General features: G+C 59.5%; 1 protein-coding gene across 4 annotated transcripts in view; it reads left to right on the top strand.

The window, feature by feature from the left end:
- CDK18 (cyclin dependent kinase 18) overlaps positions 1-17,637 on the top strand; it is a 40,071-nt gene that overhangs the window by 18,194 nt on the left and 4,240 nt on the right. For 3 of the 4 annotated variants that reach the window (XM_038168440.2, XM_038168439.2, XM_038168441.2), the window contains exons 2-15: positions 7,997-8,151; positions 12,425-12,570; positions 12,887-13,012; positions 14,208-14,264; positions 14,496-14,610; positions 14,756-14,850; positions 14,935-14,997; positions 15,133-15,256; positions 15,494-15,614; positions 15,886-15,983; positions 16,164-16,269; positions 16,486-16,528; positions 17,009-17,099; positions 17,493-17,570. In XM_038168440.2, the coding sequence (XP_038024368.1) occupies positions 7,997-8,151; positions 12,425-12,570; positions 12,887-13,012; positions 14,208-14,264; positions 14,496-14,610; positions 14,756-14,850; positions 14,935-14,997; positions 15,133-15,256; positions 15,494-15,614; positions 15,886-15,983; positions 16,164-16,269; positions 16,486-16,528; positions 17,009-17,099; positions 17,493-17,570 (1,418 nt within the window). Of the gene's footprint in view, positions 1-7,996; positions 8,152-11,230; positions 11,318-12,424; positions 12,571-12,886; positions 13,013-14,207; positions 14,265-14,495; positions 14,611-14,755; positions 14,851-14,934; positions 14,998-15,132; positions 15,257-15,493; positions 15,615-15,885; positions 15,984-16,163; positions 16,270-16,485; positions 16,529-17,008; positions 17,100-17,492; positions 17,571-17,637 lie in introns of those variants that run through there. The other variant, XM_038168442.2, reaches the window with a different exon arrangement.

Here is a 17,637-nt window from a genome sequence, read left to right as displayed (position 1 = left end):
CAGCTGCGGGGCGCAGGGCTGGGGAGAAACCCCCCAGAAGCTGGTGCCGGGTCGGGGAGCAGTAGGCCAGGAACACCGGCTTCTTTCATTCATTTGTTTTTTCCTGTTGCTGCAGAAAGATCCGTTCACGTGTGCCATGGGGCTGCTTTATTAGCGGGGTTGGCTCCAAGGAGCTCGTGGGTCTGAGCTCACGGTGGGAGGAAGGCGCCTTAATCCCCCAAGGAGCTGTTTGCGGAGTCTCCGCAGCTCCTCCTCCCTGTGCCGGGCTGGGTGCACAAGGTGGTGTTTTACCTCCCTGGGGGCTGAGTGGCACAGACCCAGGTATCTGCAGCGGGTGGGGAGCATGAGGGGCAGAGGGAGGGTCTGGAAGTGAGGTTTGTGGCAGCAGAGCAGGGCAAGCTGGACTCCATGCGCTTTTATCTACTCTCCTCGAAAACGCACGGAGTGCTTGTGGTGGTGCTCCTTACAAATGTTGGGCTTCTAGTTTTGGTAAAACTATTTTCGCTGGAAAATGAGGTCATGCCAAGACCCTTTGATGCCACACTGCCCCTGGTAAAGCTTTCTGTGGGAGTCTGGCCCTCGTTTCTCCTCTCCACCTTTTTGGTGTGTGCTGTTTGCTGTCCCCCTCCGTTTCCTCCGAGGTAGTTGCGTGGAATTTGAGAAATGCGGCATCGGGTGTACAGGATGTAATTTGTTTCCTTAAATACCCTCCCAGGAATGCCTTCAGCAGGGGACTGGGCAGGGCTGTGCGATCCCCCAGTGTGGCTTTTGGAGCAGGGACAGCGTGGCACCAGCCGTGGTGGTCGTGGCCATGGGCAGCAGGTCCAAGCCCCTGCCTCTGGCTTCCCTCAGCCTTTGCTGGTGGCCTTCCTTGCAGCCCTGTGCCAGGAAGAGAGGGCTTGGTAGATGAAATTAGGGGTCACGGGTAAAGTTGGAGTATTTTCTGGTAGGGAGATGGCTGCTCCTGCAACCACTGCAGGAAAGCAGCTCCTGGCTTTCCGTGAGCTCACCTGCATGGCAGTTGCAGAGCAGCGTACGAGCTCGCAGCCTGGGGAGCTCTGTGTGGGCTGGGGAGGGAATGAAAGCTCCAATTACAAAAAGACAAGGAAAGAAAACAGCAATTAAGAAGCCGGCAGACCCTGCGTACCCCGTGCTGGGTGTGGGTGGCAGCGTGGTGCAGCTTCCTCCAGCGGCACGGAGCCACAGGTGTGCTGGGGGGAGGCTCGGAGGGGCTCGGTGCTCCTGTGCCAGGGATCTCCTCCTGCATGGATCCTCCTCCCACCTGTCGATAAAGGCAGGGAAGGTGCTGACAGCCTGAGCCGCAGGTTAAATCACTGCTGGAGAGAAAAGAAGGGGCTTTGTGCTGCTGACAGCAAATTTCGTTGGCAGCTGGAAGCTGGCACCCCCCTGCGCTGGCTGTCTGAGCTGACTGCCATGGGGGGGACAGCGTTTGGTTGGTGCTTTGGGAGCATTCAGTGGGCTTGGTGGACGCTTTCTTGTCTGTGCTTGTATATTTGGAAGCCTTCCAGTATTTTGGGACGTGATGCTGGGAGAGGGCAGCACAGGACCCCGGATCTCAAGGGGCTCTTGAGGAGCTGGCGGGCGTCCCAGCGAGTTCCTGGTGGCACAGCAGGAAGAGCAAACCTGCCTGGGGTGCAGTCTGGGTGCTGTTAGCTAACTGTCAGCCAGTAACCAGCTGAGTGTCATAAAAGGCAAGAACCAGGCTGGCTTTTGCTGCGAGTGTTCCTCTCCGGTAATTACTTGTGCTGCTCTCCCAGCAGCTGCTCGCCACGGCGTGATGCTGGGCAGGAAAAGGGTGAGAGGAGAACGTGGTTCATGGAAAAGGGGTGACAGTAGCTAAATGTCCTGTGGCAGATCAGCAGCACCTCCAGGAACACACCTAAGCTGTAAAGCGCTGCTGCCCTGGCAGCCCCAGCTTGGCTCTTTGCCTCCGGACAGCTCATTACAGCCCGGGTCTCCTGGCCGTGGTGTGGCACCGTGGGGCAGCACTGCCATCGTGGTGAGTGCATGCCCAGCTGACAGCAAATTCAACCTCAGTAACTCAAACAGCTCCTGCTGCAAGATGAGCATCAGAGGGAGCATCCCCTGGAGCCCAACGCAGCCCTGGCTGGCTCTGAGACAGAGAAAGTCGTGCGGTTGTGCCGAGATTTGTGCATCTACTGCTAGTCCTGAGGATCTGCTCTGCAGCTGGAGCCCAGCAGCAGCAGCACTTCATCTGCTGGAGCACGGGATGGGCTGACGGACACCGGGCTGCTCATCCCCTGGAGACAGTGATGGTACCAGAGGGATGCTGGCACGGACACCTTCGGGTGGCTCTGTGCGGCTCCCAGGCAGCAACAAGGCAGGCATTGAGGTCCTGCTGCAGTGGGCGAGCTGCTTGCTATCAGCCTATTGTTGATGCAGCCGAACACTGGGCACTTCTCTCAGGTTGTCCTCTGCCCAGGAATAAGCACCCAGTGTTCGTGGCTGCCGGAATAACGAGGGTCATTTTAGTGCCCTCCTGGGCGCTGCCCTGATCTCATCACGGGCCGGGGAGGGAAGAGCCAAGGGAGAGATGCCGGCTGCGCCACGCAGGGCTGCGGGCACGGCAGGAGGCAGAACAACCCTCCTTTGTGTGCTCGTGTTACTGGGCTCATTGTCAGCACTGAGACAACCGGGAGCGGAGCCGCGTCGAGCAGAGCGGCGGCGATTTCTGCTCCCAGCCGTGCACCAGGCACCGGTTATAGGTTCTAGAAAGGCTGGGGCTGCAGGAAGCTGTGTGTAGCGTTCGCCTTCCCAGGATGGCTTTGTGGTTTTGGGCTCAGGGCTGTATGTGCTCCATGTGGCTGGAGTTTCACCTGGGCTGTTGTTTCCTCTCCAACAATGTCCCCTGGCACCAAGGGAAGCTGCTGCGGAGAGGAGGGTGGAAGCCCTCCGTGCGCCTCACAAACCAGGCTGCTGCCTGTGAGAGTCCCATGACCAAGGAGGAGGCAAAGAAATGAGAAGGGAGGCAGGATGCATCGTCATTCCCCACTTACAGCTGGGGAAGGCGAGGCATGCGGAGACAGCTGGGGTGGGAGCCAGCCTCGAGCACTTGCTGCGGGGTCATTTTTCCTCCCAAGCCTCCCCTTGATCAGTAGACGTGAGAAGAGAGGGTGGTGAACTCCTGGCTGCTGTAATCACCTTCCCGGCGCACTGCGTTTGTTGTAATCATGGGAGCCAGTACAGGAGAGAGAAAAATTGTGACACGAGGGTGGATGGACTCCCTGGAGACCCAAGGTTTCCTTTCCAATCATGCCCAGCGCGGTCTCTGCCTTGGGATGATGGGCTCGCCGTTTGCTACAGGGCTCCCGTAGATTTATAGGAATTGATTGCACTCCCTCCCCTGCAGGACCACGACCTCCTGGCGGGGGCTTTGTTTCCTGCGTGGCAGGGAAATGTCAGGGTCCCTGCATAGCAGAGCTCAGCAACGGGAGGCAAATGTGCAGGAGGAGAGCTGGCCTCGCTCTCTCCCCTCACCTCTCCCCTTTTTGGTTGTCATCGCTGCAAAGAGCCACACGGGAAAGGGTCCAGGTGGCCGCTGTGGGGTGGGCTGCCTGTGCCAGGGGCTCCCAGGATGCGGCCCCCCTCTCTGCAGGGCTGTGCTGGTTCTCAGGGCAGCTCTGGCCATCCAAACTGACGTTTCTTGGTGCTTGGGCTGTGCTCTGCTCCGTGGCATCCCTCCCAGGGGCTGGGAGCTCGTTACCCCGGGGAGGAATTTGTGCCGACAGCTGAGCAGCCGGGGAGACCTCGCTGTGGTGGTCAGGGGCTGGTTTCCTTCCCTGCCCCTCTGCCCTAACCCCGCTGGGATTCCCAGCTGCTGCAGCAAATTCGGCATCGCCCCGATGTCTGCTGGAGTTGTCCCCGAGGCCAGCTGCGGTTTCTGCCTGACTCCCAGCCTTGAAGCTCTCCCTGTTCCCTTCAGCACACCTCCAAGGACCTGGCTTTGGCCCTGTAAGGCCATGAGAGCAGAGGAGGAGGAGGAGGAGGCCATGGAGGATGTGTCCCATGGAGGAGCCGCTCTTGCACCGCTTCTCCCTGCCCTCCCTCTGCTCTGGGGCTTGTGCCAGGAGCGAAGCGGGGCCGGCTCCTGCTGCTCCACGGAGAGGGCTCGAGGGCTGCTCCACTGAGCTCTTGGTCGCTCCGACTTCGGTCTCCAGGCCTTGGATGTGAGCAGGGGCACGTATTCAGCTGGTGCCTCGGCGCGGTGTTTGCTCGGCCCTCTCGCCACACGCAGCGCTGCACGATAGCCGTGTTTGCAGAGCAAATAGGGCTCCACCAGCAGAATTCCCCATCGCCCCGATACTCGCGGAAGCGACCCAATAGCTAGGGGCAGGGGCTGGAACTGCTGAATAGGGCTGTTCATTTTGCCTTGTAAACACAACTGGTAATCTCGGGGGGTTGAAAAAAGCAGACGATTCCCTCCAAGCCTTCCACCTTTTCAGCTGGGAAACGAGGGCAGGAGTTTGTTAAAAACGGCAACAAAAAAAAAAAAAAAAAAAAAAAAAGGAGAGAGAGACTTATTTGTGAGTAGCAGTAAAGTGGTTGTGGCTTGAAAGCCCTGCAATGCGCTGCAGGAGGAAGGGGAGAGCTCCACATGCTGAAGATGGTTTGTCTGTGCCGAAAATACCTGCCCCTCGGCTTCCCAGCGGAGAGCCAGGGGGGTTTCCTGTGCAAATGCAGGAGATTCATGGGGAGAGTCGCAGCCCGAGTGCCTGTGGGAATAGCTCACCAAAAAACAGCAAGCAGTCGGTGCCAGAGCAGGGAAGGTGGCTCTGAATGCGGCGTTTAAGGAGTTGTTAACATCTCATCTCGAGCATGTGATTAGCTTCCCTGGCGGGACTCGGCTTTGGGCTCTTTGAAGTGTTTTAGCCAAGTATTTACTATCTGACTGTCTTACAGTAAATGCAGATCATTCACGCGGCTGGCTTTAATCCCCGGTTCTTGGCCAAAGTCCAGGCTGAGTGATTTCATTTCTGCCTGTCGGTGCCTAAATTCCTCGTTGCCATTTTAGATCGCTTCTCCCCTGCGTGCCCCGCTGCGCCACGTCGTGTTTCGGCATGTCGGCAGCCTTCCTCCATCCCCAAGGTGCCTCTGGCCAGGGGCTGTCCTCATTCCCTCATTCCCGGGGAGCCTGGAGAGCCTCGGGGCTGTAAAACGAGTGATCTCATCGCCCTGCTTACCAAGTGTCACTTTCGCAGCAAGCCACTAAGTGCCCCTGCTTCCTTTAGTGCCCTGCTGCTAAAACTCAGGGCAAAAAGGCAGCCGCGAGGAACAATTCCTTGCAAATCCGTGCCGTGGGAGCAGGCTGCACGGCTCCCTTTAGCTGTGAAGGGGATGCCCTCTCCCAAAACCTTCTCCTAAAGCAATGCAGCCGCAGGTTATCCCTTCCCCAGGGGGGGACTGAGCCCCTTGCACCCCATGGGGTGCTCCTGCCCGTGCTGTGTGCGTGCGCCCAGGCAGGACGTGGGGTGCCACCGCTGCTGGAGGGGGGCTGAATCCCAGCCGTGGGGCACCTGCATCCGAGCAGCCCTGTGGGACAGAGCAAACTCCTCTCCGGCAGGCGTGGAAGGCTAAGAATAGAACGAACCCATAAAATCCACCTGACAAATGCCTCGCCGTGAACCCCATCGGCAGATGCCAAGCGGGTCCAGGGCCGCCTGGAAAGAACAGCCCCAATTAGACGGAGCCGTAAAGATAACGAGCGCGGGGCAGGCTCGCGCAGAGCAGCAGAGGTAGCTGCCGCTCCCGGTGCTATTTTTGCCCCCACCCCACTTCCTCTCCAAGGAGGTTTATATTTAGCAGCCTGTAGCTAAACGATGGCAAGGAGGGGAAGGATTCAGAGCAATCTGGAGCACAAATTTGGCAGTGCTGAGGTGCTCGCCTTCTAGCTATTTGCGCTAAGAGGGAGGAGATGGAAAGACCCCTTGCGCTCTTTCCCCTGTTTTATTCCATGCATCTTCCCCAATCCTGGACTCTAGGGCCCTCCTGGAGGCTGTGGGGTTCCCTGGAGGGCGAAGCTCATGCCCAGCACCTTACCTGACCTTCTGGTCCCCCCTTGCAGCTTGTTCTGACCATCCTGTGCCCCTCCTGCCAGGGCAGCGCGTCGTCCCCATCACAGCGGGGTGACCGCTGCCATCGGGCACGGCAGGCGTGCTAGGGGGGTGCAGCAGCCCCTAGTCCCAGGAGGGTGCCCCTGCTGAAGGAAGGGGCTGCAGAACCCAAAGATGCCCGTGGTGGCTGTGTGTGTGGTGTAGGGCAGTGCTTAAGGGTAAAACTTGCCCAGGTTGCAAGGTGAGGAGCTGGATCAGAGCCCTGGGCTCAGCAAGCGGTCTCCAAAGATTTGCCTTCCCTCCGGGAGGAGCAAGGCTGCTCGGAGGCTTTATTGTTGGCCAGGAGAAAAGCACCAGCGTGGAGACTTTGCTAATGCAGCATTCATTAGCGTCAGCATCTTGCTGTCCAAGCCTGCTCCTGCAGAGCTGAGAAAAACATTGAAATGTCTGAGGCCCGGAGTGGATGCGTCTGGCATCCTCCTCGCTCACTTTGCAACTCAAAGCAGCCTCTGGCCTCTCTTCCCCCCCCCCCCCCCCCCAGCCAAATACCCCCGCATATGCAAGCACCGGGGGCCTTCAGCTTTAGGGTTTTGCATCCCTGAGGCTGGGAGGTGAGCAGGGTGCTGGAGGGGAGCGGGTCCCCAGCGTTCAGGTGCATCCCACGGATAAAATCCCAAGGATTTTCGGGGGATTGCGCCCGCCGCAGGAGTCCGTGCCTCGCAGCCGAGCGTGGCAGCCACGCCAGCCGTGTTTATGTTGCTGACGGTAATCTTTTAAGCCTTCAGATGCAGGCATGTCAGCCCAAGTGTTCCCGTCGCCCTGGCGACACGATGCATTGGCTGGGGATGCTGCGGCTGAGCGCATCCGTCTGGAATGCGACCGCGGCTTCGGGCTCCTGGCCCGGAGGGGGCTGGGGGCTGCTGGGTTCACAGGGGGTGGGGTGTGGGAAGGAGCCCCCCTTTGGGTAGCTCTGGGTGCTCGTTGGGTCCCGAGGGCTGATTTGCCACTTAAAATCCCCCCTCGGGTGAGGAGAGCAGCGTTAAAGGAGTGCGGTCAAATGGAAACGCCCTGGGAGATGGGTTGGGGTCTGCGAGGGCTGGCTGGGGGTGAGACCGATGTCGGCACCTCTGGGGAGCAATGGCCATTTGCCAGGTCTGTGCTTGGCAGGAGGAACAAGTCCTGAACGTGCTGGTGCCACGGAGGGCAAGGTGGAGATGCCCAGAGCCCCCTCAGCCCGCTCGCGGGGCTGCTCAGGCACAGCACGCTTCGCCATGTGTCCCTTGAGGGTTTTCTTTGTTTAAGGGGTTTATTGCTCTAATCAGATCTCCAGCTAAGGAGATTCCAGCGCCTGTACCGGATCTGAGTCAATGAAGAGCTTGTGAGCAAACCGAGCTCGGAGCACCTCCCTGGGCAGGGACCCCCCTGCTGGTCCTGGCTGTCCCCAGCACCCTGCTGCTGGCTCAGGGGGGGTTTTGTGCAAGGACAGAGCAGGGAGATGAGACTGCCTGGGAAGGTGTCTTTCCTCTCTCTGCTTATTCTTTTTTCCTTCTTTCCTTCTGCTTTTGCCACGTTTTTCCCCGTTCCAGGCATTCCTGGAGTTTCCAAGCACGCTCTTCAGGCATGCCCCGCGCTGACAGCCGTGACTCAGTGTCCACAGCTCTGCCCTGGGCTCAGCTCTGACAATGAGCTCAGAAAAAGCCCCGTGCACCTCCTGACCACGGTCAGCTCCCGGTGACACGAGGTTCCCGATTCCCCTGGTGGCTCCGGCACAGAGGATGCCCGGGGATCCCAGCGGGGGGGCACGCAGCTCTGGGTGCTGCCGGCCCCGATGCCTGGAGGGGGGGGGCTGCGGGTCTGTCCCCTTCCCCAGCACCCCACAACCAGCTCCGTCCCCTTCCCCGCAGGGCTCTGCCGTCCCTCAGGGCACGAGGTAAAATGAACAAGATGAAAAACTTCAAGCGGAGGTTCTCGCTCTCGGTCCCTCGGACGGAGACCATCGAGGAGTCGCTGACGGAGTTCACGGAGCAGTTCAACCAGCTCAACAACCAGAGGAACGAAGGTAGGGAGCCCCCGGCCCCCGGCGCGTGGAAAGCCGCTGCCCCTTTGTCTGCGCTCCTCTCCCCATCCGCGCGGCAGGATTAGCAGCACCTGGTTATTAAACCCGATCTGTGGGGAGATTTCTGCCTGCGCAGGGCGAGTCCCGAGGAGGGACAGGTATTTGCACAGCGCCCAGAGGAATGACACTTCTGTGGTTAAGGTGCAAGAGCGTGAAAGCGTTGGGATCTCACCCCAAAGTGACCCCACTGCTGCCAGCACCCGCTGCCACCAAATCCTGAGACCTCGCTGCCTGCCCACAGGGCTCCTGGGGTGCACCTGGGGCTCACTGAGCTTCCTCCTAAGCCCACAGCCTCCTCCTTTGGGGTGCAGGAGATGCTGAGGGCTGGGAGCCCGGCGGTGTTCGGCCCTTCCCCGAGCGGTGCTGAGCGGTGCTGGGGGCAGGCTGGGGCAGGCTGGGCTCCTGGGGGCACAGCATGGGAGAGGCTGCTGCCTCCCAGCAAAAAACAGCTCTGTCCGGGCCAGCCCGTTCATGTGTTGCTGCCCTGGGCTCCGCTCGGGTCACGTCCACATTTTTTTTTATTTTTTTTAATTTTTTTCCCCCTCGCCCTGCAGCCACAATTGCTAGAAACTTGTGCTGCAAGCAGGGGCCGAGGCCGTGCTGTAATTGCCTGGCACTCGTGGCTGGCCCAGCAGGGAGGGCTCGTCTCTGCCAGCGAGCCTGCTTCGAAGGCGAGATGCAGAAACCTGATGCTGAGCTGCCTTTCCTCATCCCTGCCCCTCCTGGCACCCCTCGTGCCCCTCCGGATACCCCAGGCACCCTCAGCATCACCCCTCCGCAGCCTCCTTCCCTGCTCCTCGCACGCACGCTGCCCCTCACACCCTTGCAAGCAGCCGGGGCTATAATTAGACTTGAGCCCTTAATTAGATGCGCAGAAGCCGTGAGGATAAAAACGGTGCAGGGCTAAGAAAGCGCCGGGCGCTGACAGCTGCTGCTGCTGCTGCCTCCCTCGGGGCACCTCGGCTCGGGGATGGCTGAGCCCGGGCTCGTTATCTCCACCGTGCCAGCTGAGGCTGTCGGGGAGGCAATTTCCCCATCCTGCTGCTGTAACCCCTGAGTTTCCCTGGGGTGTAAACAGCCCCCGAGGGTCACCCCCACGGCACCCTCAGTCCCACTGCTGTGGGTGTTTTTGGAGAGCCCCGGTAACCACGTCTGTCTGAGGCATCTCCTGGCTGTTTTGTGCCCACCTCCTCGTGGCCAGGGGGGGCTGGTGGGGATGCTTTGGTTGTGTAGGGGTGCAGGATCACTTTGGGGGTGCTGGAGGGGATGAGAACGGGGTTTATGTGCAAGCTGCTCCTCTGTGGGGGTTGCTTGGGGGGCTTGGAGTTCGTGGGAGCTGCCTGGGCTGGAGGGGGGCACACGAAGGGTGCTGCTCACAGCAGGCATCAGCCCCTTGGGGAGTCATTTGCAGGTTTTATTTCCCCCCCAGCATCAGAAATCACAGGTTATCAGCACTCAGGGGTCACAGAGTCAGGGAGGACAAGGTGAGGACACCACCAGGGTCTGCCGTGGGGTCCCCAACCCCATTCTCCCCAGCCTCCAGTTCCCACGACCTCGCTGCCGGCCACGGAGGACGATAAAAGGGGGTCTGAGAGAAGCAGAGCCAGCAAATGGAAAAGCAAACAAACAGCTTTCGGGCACGGGCACATCCCGTCGTGGGCAATGTCACCTTGGCAGAGCGCAGAGGGAAGGGGTGCTGGGCTCCGAGCTCTGCTATCCCACCGGGACCTCCTGCGTGCCCCCACCCCACCGTGCCTCTGCCCTGGGCACCACCACGGCCTCTGCTTGGGTGGAGGAAAGGTTTTGGGTTATGGAGAGCCCAGGCTGGGCCCTGGGCAGCGTCTGAACCTCGACAACAGCCAGCACCATCTCTGCATCAACCTCGCCGTGGCTGCTCCAGCTCCCCTGGAGGCTGAAGGCAGGGGGATTTGGCTTCCCTCCTGCCCTTCCCCAGGCACTCTCTGTGCTCCGGATCTGCAGAGGCGTTGGGGCTGGCTTTGATAAGGGCTTTTGGTGCTCAGCAGCAGCTCGTGCCTGTGCCCAGAGCTGTTTTGCCCCAGAACAGCCACGGCCCGCTCCATGCTCTGAGGCCAAAAAAGGGCTGCAGAGCCAGCATGATTCCCAGCTCAAATGGCATAAATCAGAGCCAAAATTTGGCCTCTGGAGCGCACGGCCACAAAGAAGTGAGGATGAGGGGGAGGAAGGAGGATGAATAATCCCAGCTCTGCCTCAAGAGCGCAACAGAGCTTTGAGAGGAGGGTTCACACTTAGCAAAGTAATTAAAAGTTCTAAGTCAGGGAAGGAGTGAAGGGTTCTGGCCCCTTTCCTTGGGAGATCAAAGCTTGTTTTGGCAGAGACAGTGTTTAAATATATTTATTAAAAAAAAAAAAAAAAGGCAGGAGGCTCGTCAAAGGCAGCCGCCGTGTCTGCGGTCTCGCTTTAATTTGCTTTGATATCCCATGCAGCCTCATTATTCGCAGGGTGCCAGGGCTCACTGCAAGCCACGTGAAACGCCGAGCAGAACCAGACAGGCCCTCGGTTTGCCGGCCCACGGCCCCACATCCCCTCCTGTGAGCACCCGGAGAGGTCCTGGGCACCCGGGGCAACCTGTGGGACCCGGGGTCAGGGAAACTTTTAGGGCTGGGCTGGCACATCCAGCCTGCCTCTGGCCCCAGGGCACCATTCCCCTCATCTCCGTGAGTCCTGGGTGTAGTTTTAGGTGTTGTTTTTATCTTCTGGTAGTTTTCAGGTTTGTTTTTTTGTGTGTCCTGTTGCCCTGCACATGCACTGGGAGGCCGGTTTGTTATTCTGCCTTTGGGCTTTTTCTCGGATGCTTTCGTGGATGAAGAGCTGGTGGGCGGCTGGTTCGGACAGACCTTGCACCTTTTGGGGACAGGCTGCATCTTTTAGCAGGACTTTGGGCTTGAGGAACCGGCACAAATTCTCCCAAACTATCTTTTAAAGTGGGATTAGTTGAACTCCAGTTTGGTCAGACGTTAAGTGGCCTTTGGTTTTCTTTCAGCTAATTTGCTTAGGAGGCGAACAAGTTAAAAAGCTTTGATCCAGTTTAATTGATCCACGCTAATTCTGTACCCGTGCTTAATTCAGGGTAGGTTTCCTAGCTGCTCCTGCGCAGGCAGATGGCCAGAAAGGGACAGGGACTGGAGCCCCACAGCAGTGTCTCTATGCCTCCTTGCCCACCGCTACAAAATCTCCTGGCACAGTTTTGGGTCCTGGGGGGCCCCCTGGCATGGGCTGCACCCCTCCCGTGGGTGCGGGCTGTTTGTAGAGGGCACCCCGCATCCCTCAGCTCGCAGGTCCCCTTCTTCCCCGTGCCCGTGGCAGGAAACCACATCTTTTCCCAGGTCACTTGCCTGCCACCTCTCATCCGTCAGATGAGCAGCGTGCGGCCAGGTCCTGGCCCTCCCTCTCCCATCCTCAGCAGTGAGATCATCGCTGGCTGCCCGAGCACGCCGCGATCGGCTGCCGAAATCTGCGCTAGGCATAGCGGGAGGGATGCTCTGCGCAGCCTACAGAGAGCTGCCTTCTCCGTCCCAGTATGCCCAGTTAGAGCTGCCTTTTCCATCCCAGAGCTCCCAGTTCTGCCTCCTCCGTCCCAGTACACCCAGTTGGTGTTGCCTCCCCATGGATCAGGGAACCCGCTTCCTACCAGCCGGCCATTAATTACTGAGTGAGGAGCTTTGAGTGCAAGCCTCAAACCGGAGGCCAGAGGGAGCTCAGTGGCTTTATTTTGTTCCGATTTCTTGCTCCTTTCAGGGTTTCTTGGGCTTGGTGAGGCTTCACACCCGGAGTCCCTAGAGGAGAGTGATTTTTCTGGGTTGGTTTGGTTTTCAAGAGGGCTTTTGTGTTCCTCAGGGTGATGGCACATCTCTCTAAGTGTTTTGTTTTGCAATAAACAACGGCCAGATACAGAGCCGTGGTCAGGCACCTAGGTGTCCCTATAGCACACGTCGTGTTTTGTCTAAGGTGATGTTAGTGAGGATAAGGCTGGGAAGCTGAGATGAATGCTGGCCATGCACCAGGAGCCTGTAGCGAGCAGCAGGTATTGCCTCTGGGTGTGGAGGCAGAAAAGGATTTTCCTGTGGCCCTGGAGCATCTCTGGACCTCCCTGCCCTGCTCCCTTTTCTTCAAGACGAGGGCTGTGGTGGTACTTCTGCCTCTCCAGCAGCTCTCTGTCCTTTCTCTTTGTCCTCAGACCTGGCTCAAGGGCACCTGCAGCTGGAGCACCTGGGCAGGGACTTCCGAGCCGACACGGCCCCCATCTCCCCCTCCGAGGTGGAAGGCCAGTCCCCAATGGCCGTGCGCTACCGCAACAACAACCAGCGCCGCTTCTCCATGGAGGCAAGTGTTGCTGGGGGGCAGGAGGGGTGGGGGCAGTTCTGGCTGTCACCTGCCTGCTGGCTGGAAGGGCCAGTGCTGGATTCGTGGGGATCTGGTGGGCTCAGAGCCCTGATGCCCTTGCTCAGCATGTCCATGGTACCGGACAAAGCCCCAAGCGCATCCCCATGCACACACCTTCCCTCTTCCCCTGACCAAGGGTCCCACGGGTGTCCCTATTTCTTTGCCATCGATATCAGCTCTGGATAGAGGGTGCTGCCCCTTGGAAGTCTCTTTCGTCAGGTGCTTTCATCACCTACTCTCTTGCCCCTCTCTGCAGGATGTCAGCAAGCGCCTCTCCCTGCCCATGGACATCCGCCTGCCCCCCGAGTTCTTGCAGAAGCTGCAGATGGAGAGCCCGGAGTTCCCCAAACCCCTCAGCAGGATGTCCCGGCGGGCTTCCCTCGTAAGTCTCTGTGTGCAGAGCAAGCAGTGCTGGCACAGCACCTTGCTTTGTGCATGCAGCACCCAGCACATGCACGTGCCAATTACCACCCACCCCGTGCATGTCCCCCTGTGTGAGCTCCCTTGTACCGACACACACACACTGCAAATCCCTCTCTGCATGCTCCCAGCAATACGTTCCCACGTAACCCATGCACATTTGCCCCTGTGCATATGCACGCACTCATCCTTTCCTCCTGCCACCCCTACACGTGCAAATCCACGCGCTGCTGTGCAGATCCCCAGGCCTCCCGTGCGTTCCTTCACCCAGCTCTGCGCACACCTGGCGCCCTTCCAGGGGGAGGAGGTGGAAACCTCCTGCAGTGCCACGAACGCTGGAGCCTCTGCTGGTTGAAATGCAAATGCTGATAAATAATGAATTAGCCTTTGCATTAATGCTGGCATTTCAGTTTCTTTACTGCAGAGCAGCAGCATACGTAGGCACAAAAACCTGGTGTCCTGTTGGCAAACATGCAAGCACGTGTCCAGTGGTGAGGTGTTGGCAGGTGTCTTCCGATCTGGTGTGCCTGTCGTGGGGAGGGAGGAGAGCATGGCAGGGGTTGTTATTTAAGCTTCAGGAGCTAGGATCTGCCCTGGGCTTTGAGCCTGTAGTGCTGGGAGCCATCCCCTGCCTTGGCACGTGAATAACCTGGACTAACCGAGGGGTCTGTGTGCCCGCAGAGAAGTGCAGGGTAAGGGGTCTGCTGGGAGTGAAACCTGAAGCCCTTGCCTTGCGGTGGTTGCCCTTTCTTTCACTGGGTACAGGAGAGCAGGTCCCAGCAATACATTAACGAGTCACTGTTCCAAACGGGGAAATGTCCCTTTCACGCTCGATTTGAGGAGCAGAGAAGTGAGGGGAGTTGCAGTACAGGGCAGCACGTAGGGAAGCACTCAAGAAAAGGTCTGGGTGCTGGCGGCAGGATCCCAGCGGGCTTCTCCAACAGAAGGGGCATCGTCAGCTCCTTACGATCGTCTGTGGAGGTGTTCTGATGGATCTCATGCTCGCCTGCACCGCTTCTGCAGGACACAAATCCACATCGTGCAGGCGCCTGCCTTGATCAATCTGCCCCCAAATTAATCATGACCCCACGGCCTTGGAGACTCATCCTTCCCTGGATGAGATCCCTCCCAGGGATGTTTTCCTTTCTCACTTACAGTCGGATATCGGCTTCGGGAAGCTGGAGACCTATGTTAAACTGGACAAACTGGGAGAGGTAAGGAGATGCTGAACCCTCCCCAAGGTTTTAAGTTAGGTGAAAAGGATTGCAGAAGGGCAGAATGGAGCCAAATATCTTTAATACCTAGCACTGTTTAGACCAAGTCTTGCTGTGGACTTGAGCACTTTAGCTTCAAATTACCCTTCCTGCAAATGGTACAGGCTATATCACCGTCGTGCCACCCCAATAAATGGCCCGTGTGCCCTCCATTTCCTCCCTCTCCCCCAGGGCACTTACGCCACCGTCTTCAAGGGGCGCAGCAAGCTGACGGAAAACCTCGTTGCGCTGAAGGAGATCCGCCTGGAGCACGAGGAAGGGGCACCTTGCACGGCCATCCGGGAAGGTGAGGGTGTGGGGGGCTCTCCCTCATCACAGCCCTGGTGAACAGCGCTGGGTCCCGGGCTGGCTCCGTGCGGGCAGACTCGGGGACATCCCACCGGCATTGTGCCCTGGTCCTGCTGCCCCAAACCCACTTCTTCTTCCCCCAGTGTCGCTGCTGAAGAACCTCAAGCACGCCAACATCGTCACCCTGCACGACATCATCCACACGGAGCGCTCCCTCACCCTGGTCTTCGAGTACCTGGTGGGTCCCCGTGGGCGCTGCGCCCCTGCGGGCGGGTAGCGGGGCGCAGGGGATGGAGAGGCCTATGGGTGCTTCTCGTTGCAGGACAACGACCTCAAACAGTACCTCGATAACTGCGGGAACCTGATGAATGTGCACAATGTGAAGGTGAGCCTGGCCTGGATGTCTCCTCAAGGTGTCTCCGGCTTCCAGGGGTCTTCCCCGGCCATAAGGCTGGGAGTCACTTGGCCTCTCGGTGCCTGTGCCCCCAGGGCTGAGCGCCAACCCCTTCTGCCCCCGCAGATCTTCATGTTCCAGCTGCTGCGGGGTCTGGCCTATTGCCACGGGAGGAAGATCCTGCACCGAGACCTCAAGCCCCAGAACCTGCTCATCAACGAGAGGGGAGAGCTCAAGCTGGCTGACTTCGGTCGGTGGGCAGGGGAGAGGCAGAGCCTGGGTGGTCTCCGGCAGCAGCTTGGAGTGGGAAGGGATGGGGGGGACCCTCATGAGCAGCTCAGGGCCCCCACAAGATGCTGCGTGCCCTCCTGAAGCTGGCTCTGCCTGGCTGCTGCTTTCTACCTGGCAGAGTTCGAGGCGTCTCTGGGGAAAACGTGGCCCCGCAGGAAGGCGCCGCTCCCTCAATGCCCACCCCTCTCGTCCTCAGGGCTGGCCAGAGCCAAATCGGTGCCCACCAAAACCTACTCCAACGAGGTGGTCACGCTGTGGTACCGGCCCCCCGACGTCCTGCTGGGCTCCACGGAGTACTCCACGCCCATCGACATGTGGTGAGCCACGGCTGCCAGCCGAGGGTCCCGAGGGGCTCCGAGCCCCCAGCCAGGCGTTCCCATCCCGCTGGTGGTGCGGCACCGCACGTGCCCACGGCGTTGGGTGTCCCAAAGGGTGGTGGGCTCTCCTTGAGTGTTCTGCATCCCCTGGGGCTCCTCGCTGTGCCTGTCAGAGCTGATTTTCCCCCCCCCCAGCAGCCCCAGCCCTCGTTATGGGGCATCCTTGGGGCTTCTCTCTCGCTAACGCCACCGCTCCTGCTGCGCTTTTTAGGGGTGTTGGCTGCATCCACTACGAGATGGTCACCGGCCGGCCGATGTTCCCCGGCTCCACGGTGAAGGAAGAGCTGCACTTGATCTTCAGGCTGCTGGGTGAGTCTGCTGCTCTCTCCCAAACGCCCACTTGAGGGCAGCGGCTCACTGCGCCAGCGGGGCCGGGGCGCAGCCTCGGCCACCCGGGGGAGCTGGCACGGCGCTGCCGGCCGGGGGCTGCCGTGGTTCTTGACCCCACAGCCGGTGAGCACGACAGGTTCCCCTCTTTCCCCCTCCCAGGAACCCCAACAGAAGACACGTGGCCGGGAATAACGTCCAACGAGGAGTTTAAGGCTTACAACTTCACGCAGTACCGAGCCCAGCCGCTCATAAATCACGCCCCAAGGTACCTCCCGCAGCACCCCCGCGGAAGGCACGGTGGGGTTGCACGGGATGTAAACGGGAGCTGGGGACGCCGCTGTCAGCTCCTCGATGTGCTGCTGGCAGCAGCCGAATGCAGCCACGTGCTGGAGGTGCCAGCTGCCCCGTGTCCCCTGCAGGGACTCTGACAATGTGTCCTGGGCGCAGTAATGCTCCACTTTTTTTTTCTTCCTTTCCTCAGGCTGGAATCAGAAGGCATTGACTTGCTGACGAACCTCCTTCTGGTAAGTGTTAGAACGGCCCAGGTGGCTGGCGAGGGGTTCTGGTGGAGCAAAGTGCTCCAGCTGCCCTCGTGCTGATTTTGGATAAAGGCAGGAGAGGGGCTGCGAGTGCAGAACGAGCCCTGCCCGTACAGCAGCAGCCTGGTGGATGCTGTCCCAAACCACTTCCCATCAGGGTGCTGAGCCAGCCTTCGCCCACTGTCCTCTGGCACACAAACCAGATAGGTGTGATGTGGGCAGTGCGCTCCCATGGTCACACCGTGTGTGGTGTCCCTTGTGCCCACGCCAGTGGCACCGGTGACCACCTGTGTGCCCCAGTGGTGTGCACAGCGCTTGGATGCACCGGCGCCCAGGCAGCACATCGAACTGCTTAGGTGCACACCTCGCACAGGTGTGTGCACAGCGTATGGTGCACACCCCACCAAATGCCATTTTGCACGCGCGGTGTGAATGTAACCGCCTGTTCTCTGGGGCTTTTTGCAGTACGAAGCCAAGAGCCGGATTTCGGCGGAGGCAGCCCTGAGGCACCCTTACTTCAAGAGCCTGGGCGAGAGGGTGCACCTCCTGCCCGACAGTAAGTGCGCACTGCCCTCGGCCGCGGGGGACGTGGAGCAAAGTGGATGTGGGGCCTGAGCTGGTGGTTTGCAGCCTGAGGTGGTTGTTTGCAGCCTGGGGGCTGTGGTTGGCAGCCTGGGGACTGCGGTTTGCAGCCTGAGGGTGGTGGTTTGCAGCCAGGGCTTTTCGGTTGCCACTCGCCTTTTCTTGCTCGGAGGAGCCGAGCGCTGCTGCAGCAGGGTGGGGTGGGAGCCTGGGGGCTGCGAGAACAAGAAATGTTTTGGGGCAGGGTGACTCAGAGCAGGGGTGAGCCCATGAGGAAGGCTCTGCGGAGATGTGGTGCTGCGCTGCCATCCCTCCTGCTCCCCCCATCCCATCAGCCGGCCGGACTTACCCCTCTCTCTACCCCCAGATGTCTCCATCTTCTCCCTGAAGGAGATCCAGCTTCAGAAGGACCCTGGCTACCGAGGCTCAGCCTTTCAGCAGTCAGGTAGGTCTGGGAAAATGGCACTGACTCCACTCCTGGATGGCACCACAGGCAGTGCTGGCACCGGGGT

This window comes from Anas platyrhynchos, chromosome 27, assembly GCF_047663525.1.
Source record: "Anas platyrhynchos isolate ZD024472 breed Pekin duck chromosome 27, IASCAAS_PekinDuck_T2T, whole genome shotgun sequence".
NCBI lineage: Eukaryota > Metazoa > Chordata > Aves > Anseriformes > Anatidae > Anas > Anas platyrhynchos.
This window is presented reverse-complemented; position numbering and strand designations above follow the sequence as displayed.